Here is a 5,154-nt window from a genome sequence, read left to right as displayed (position 1 = left end):
GAACATAACAAAGAATTACTCATTCAGATTAAAACAATTCATATCAACTATGTGATAAGAAATATGTGAAATTGAAAACAAAATTACATCTTGAAAGTTGAAACAGCACTCTTTGAGTACTAGCAGGTGGGCTGACAGGAAATTCTCCTATGCCAACTTTATCCCTGCTATTGCTTGCCTACCATTAACAATACCACCCACCCCTCTCCCTGCCTCAAGCTTCTATACATTCATAAAATGACATGCTTATCCTCATTGCTAACATTCTAATCCTTTGCCATGCTGTCAAACTTGGATTGAGCCAAGCTAATCAAGATGTAGTTTCTGAATTATGAATCCCACATAAACCTGTCAATTATTTATAGGATCAGACCTATTGGATAGAATGTGATTCCTCCAAGGGCTTCAAGCAAGGGTACGGAGGTGGCGGAGGATCGACAGATAGTGTACCTTCCAACACTTTCAGTACTTCACCCATCATTGGTCTCAGCCTTGCATCAGCTTGGATGCACCAAAATGCAACCCTCAACATGCGTTCCACCTCTTCTACATTAAACTTCCCTCCAATCCTTGAATCCACCACCCTCACTGCACATCCCTCCATCCACTCCTTGTAAGCCCAACTACACATATCTACCCCTCCTTGTTGGCCACTCACCATGATCACAATCATTTCCCCAAACCTCGCCACATCCACTTCAGCCTGCTGGCTATCTTGGCTAACATTACCTCTGACTGCTGCCACACCAAATTCAGTCACCTTTGCTTCCAACTCTTCATTCAGAAGCACATTCTCCCATTTCAGGTTCCCATGGCTGACAAACTCCCTGCACCCAGAATGCAAGTAAGCCAATCCTCTAGCCACTCCCACACATATATCCATCCTCCTCCTCCAAGTTAGCCTCCTGCTTAGTTTAGCATCTTCTAGCCATTTATCAACTGAAGCATTCTTAATAAACTCATACACTAAAAATCTTCTGCCGGAATTGCAACTATATGCCAACAACCTGACTAAGTTCTTATGGTGTATGCCTCCCAAAGTGAAAATCCAAGACTTGAACTGCTTCTCTCCTATGTTTTCCCCGCATTCGGCGTCGTATTTCAACTCCTTGACCACAACCACCTGGTCGATCGGAAGCACACCCTTGTGCAGATTCAACCCAATCCGGTGCTTGAAGTCACTGGTTATATCTTTCAGCTCTGAGTAGGATAATGAGATCAAACCAACCGAACTCTGACATGGATACCTCGCAGCTCCTAGGCTCTTCGTTGCTTTCCTTCTCCTCAAGAAGCAAAGAAATGCACCAATTTGGAGTACCAAAAAGACAATAAGTGCGCCGGCAGCCAGCACAACAGCAGAGGAAATGTGCAGTCTGGATGATCGTTTTGGCGAAGGCGGCGCAGAAGAAGGAGAAGGTGCATGAACTTTTCCAGGTACCGCAGGAAATGGGTCGATGCAGACCTTTACAAAAGAAATGGATGTCAAAGAGGGATGCTCATGACCTGTTACGAACCGAGTTCTTTTCATTCTGCACTGAGCCTTACCATCATTAGTAACTGTCACCGATGTGCAGCGAGGATCCTGCAAACATGAATTCTTGCACAGCTCGATGCTAGACCGAGTGATAAAATCTTCAGGTGGGTAAATTCCATATAAGAATGTGTGCTTAAGTGTGATCACAGTCGATCCAGTGTCGCATGTTTGATTATCCGGAACCAAACAGTTGAAGTTAGAATTGGAGCTTAATCCACCAAATGGGCACTCGCAAGTTGTATCCCCCGATGGAGTGAGAGCGCAAATGCCGGACAAGCCGCAAGTGGCAAAGACATCACACTGATTCTCCACGGCTTGCCACACCTTCCTCCATGAGTTGGAACCACTAGTCCACGAGTACATTCGAAGATTTCCATCGGAATCCAGCCTCAGAAACCGAAAATTCACAGAGGAATCATTATGATCATCTCCGAAACTCGACCAAACCGGCCTCGATCTCATGTCGAGAAGCTGAAATGCTCCTTCTCTGGTGAAGACAGCCGCGAGTATCGGTTCTGAGGAAGTAGCTCCAGTCTTCCAGTAAGCGACGTTAGTCTCCCAGCTAAGTCTCAGCTGGCCTAAAGCATCCATCAACAGACTGTAGTAACTTGAGACAAAATTCGAGCTGGCCGCCCGGAGCGTCTTGAAGAAGGTGAGGTTCTGACCTGGAAGAAGTGTGTCTGAAGGAGTATCAAAGCTCTGCCAAACAACATCTTGGTGTGTATTCAAGAGAACGAGATTTCCGTCGTCGCGGAGACTGGCCCAAGCAACAGAGGAATTGCGAGTGTTGCTCCTCCAGACCGCAGCTCCATTGGAAGGGTCGAAGAGAACAAGATCTCCAGCCTCAGTGAGTTGAAGAAATGAATCATATCCAACGGAAACATGAGCCCCGGCAACCCAGACAAAGGCTTGCTCGGAGAGCGGGATCGATATCGAGTTGAAACGAATGCCAACTCCGAATCGGTTGGGCTGATCGGAGCGGTTGAAGAACCCGAATGCGAAGTTTCCATTGGGGGAGATCCAGTCCTCATGGTTTGCAACCGAGAGCTTGGAACCAAGAGGAATTCGCAAAGCTTCGGTATGAAAGAAGGCAATGGAACAGAAGATGATGGGGAACCAAAATACTTGATGCTTGCGCATCTCTAACCAATGTGGTTTGGAACTTGGAAGTAGTAGGAAAAGCTGGAGTTGAGAGAACGGACTCCTTTAAATTATAGATAGATGATGATGGCTAGGAGTAACTAAAGCTCAAGAAGTCGGCCTTCGAACGGCGAAAGGATGATTGTAGATTGCGAGAGGGGCGAATTCTTTTCATCTTTTTCACATGAATCATTGCTTTTGGACGAGATTTAGGCAACTGAGGTGGCTCGAAAGAGGTGGCAAATTATCCTCCAAGACAGACCTACTCGTTGAATTTGAAAAATCCTAGAACTGAACTGGGTGGGTGTGGAAAGTAGCATAACAACCACCACCACCACGACCTCGTCCTCCTCCTTGAGATAAATTGCGGCGGCGGAAAAAAATGGAGGCGCTGAACTCAGATATCAAAGAGTTGACTTTAATATGGCTCCCACCATAAAAAAAAAAAAAAAAACAGTTAAAAAGGGAAAGAGGTGCAGCATTCAGTGCATGATGAATCTTATGAACATATCTCAGTTAGGTCCTAGAACAAGAATTGATCAGTATGAAAGCATGAAATCGGATAGAACGAAGAGAGCACGGGTATGAAACGCTTACCTCTGGATCAAGAAGGAAAGAAGGTCGGAAAATCCAGGGAAAAAGAGAGGCTTTCTTTCTTCTCCCGTTTTTTTAATATTCATGAAGATTTTTGTTTTTTGAGGTGTTGAAAGGAAGGCTTCAGTCTCAGCCTACAGTCGTCACTCGGTGAAAAGAAATCAAAACTGATACAGATCAGAGTGGAAGGATCAAAAGATGTGGTAGTTTTAGGAGGGTCTTGGGAGATGGGATGGCACTGGTGGTGGATAAAAAGAGAGGGTGAAGACGGGAGAGAACGCGTGGGGAGAAAAAGTAACGCTCGCTCGCAGTGTAGCCGAACCCAAAAGCTATCGATACCAGCAGCGAGATTTATTCGGAAAACAGTAGGCTTCCTTGTCTGGTAGCATAGGATTTTAGGACAGATGCCATCTTCTTTGTATTTTAGTTGAGTCAAAACATTCGCATCCCACCGTGTGAGAAAAATCCAAACCTTTGCATCAACTTTTTTTTTCTTTCTTTCTTTTTGGCTGTCTTTCTCTTTCTTTTTGCTTCTGTTTCCTTCCTCCAGTTTAGGCGGTGGCCTTGGTTGACAAATATAACAAGCTTTAACAATAACACAAGGTGTATCATGCCTCCGATTTATTATTACATTTGCCAAGAATTCATTTTTCAGTTAATTTATGGAAGTTTTCAGGCGCTTACCTCTAATTGAATGTCTTACAATATGAGAATATGTTTTTAACTTGCTCGGGGTAACATCTCAAGATCAATTGGTACGGTTAAATATAGTATCAACACATATCATATGGCATGTTAACCTAAATTTATAGATTAAGATTATGAACAAGATTACTCTCATGCTTCATTCATTAGTTTAGTTTTCTTTTCCAGAAACTTACTTAGCCCTAGAAATCTAAGGATTATACCATCCGATTATAAAATGTGTTTCCTATACCACTTTCCTATGGTCAATTAGAAGATGCTGAAATGAAATACAAGAACGATCATCTAAATCGGCTAACGTAAATTCCTTGCTGCTCTAACATGCATCTCTTTTTCAACAAAACAAACATTCCGTTCACCAAACGTAATTGCCAAATCCTCCAAACCTTGTGAGAAATGTGCTCCGCAATGCTGGTGATACATGCAAGATTTTTCGAATAAAAATATTTATAATTCTCAATGGACCCGGATGCGACCAAGGGTTCGAGTCTTCTTACTTCAATGCGGTTGTAACGAATAGCCACAACATTTGACAAGTTCATATGGCACAGAGACGTGGTTTCTTTCTTGGCAGGCGAAGTTAATATGCCATGTGACTCAACAGAAGAACGGGTTTTTTTCCTTTTTTTTTTTTTTTTTTTGGTAAGAAAAGAACGGGTTTTTTTCTGGGAGAAACACCGACAAAGCGCGTTAGCAGATGCAGTGGATTTTGAGGAGGTGATGTTCAGCTAACCCTTGTTTGACCAACATTAATTAATTAACATATCCTTGGCCAATCTTTTAGGGGACATAACTTCATAAGAACGGCTTTGCGTACCCTTTTAGGCTTTCAGCCCTGCTAAAATTTAGTCATTGAATTCATAGCATGACTAAGCTGGCTGTCCACTTAGTCCCAATGCAAGCACGTGAAACTGACGAGATTTTTTATTTGTAGGGTGTCAAACTAATGCAGGTTTCAAATGAAATCCAACCAAGCTCTCAACATGTGGCTGTCCTGAAAGATTTTTATACTCTTGATTTTTCTTGAGTCTTGTTCGGGGATTTCTTGAAAGAACCATGAATTATTGCTCAGAATCATAAGTAGAGTAATTCATGTTTATACAGAAGGAATGAGGAACAAAACCTAATATATTTGAAGTATAATCACCTGGGCATCGGCGAAGGGTCACGGGTGCTTGGTA

At 43.0% G+C, this 5,154-nt stretch overlaps 1 protein-coding gene across 2 annotated transcripts; it reads right to left on the bottom strand.

The window, feature by feature from the left end:
• Nucleotides 1-3,638, bottom strand: LOC105046518 (G-type lectin S-receptor-like serine/threonine-protein kinase SD3-1). Of its 2 annotated transcripts, none has more exons than XM_010925122.4 (2): nucleotides 3,272-3,638; nucleotides 1-3,090 (listed from the first exon to the last, which is right to left on the bottom strand). In XM_010925122.4, exon 2 carries the CDS (start codon nucleotides 2,672-2,674, stop codon nucleotides 374-376), a length of 2,301 nt encoding a protein of 766 aa, XP_010923424.2. In that variant the 5' UTR covers nucleotides 2,675-3,090; nucleotides 3,272-3,638; the 3' UTR covers nucleotides 1-373. The 2 variants fall into 2 exon arrangements, with proteins under 2 accessions (XP_010923424.2, XP_019706610.2); XM_019851051.3 differs by having other exon boundaries at nucleotides 1-3,065.
• Nucleotides 3,639-5,154: the final 1,516 nt, after the last annotated feature.

The sequence above is a fragment of the Elaeis guineensis genome, chromosome 6 (assembly GCF_000442705.2).
Source record: "Elaeis guineensis isolate ETL-2024a chromosome 6, EG11, whole genome shotgun sequence".
NCBI lineage: Eukaryota > Viridiplantae > Streptophyta > Magnoliopsida > Arecales > Arecaceae > Elaeis > Elaeis guineensis.
Note: the sequence above shows the minus strand (reverse complement) of the source record. Positions and strands in the feature narration are given on the sequence as shown.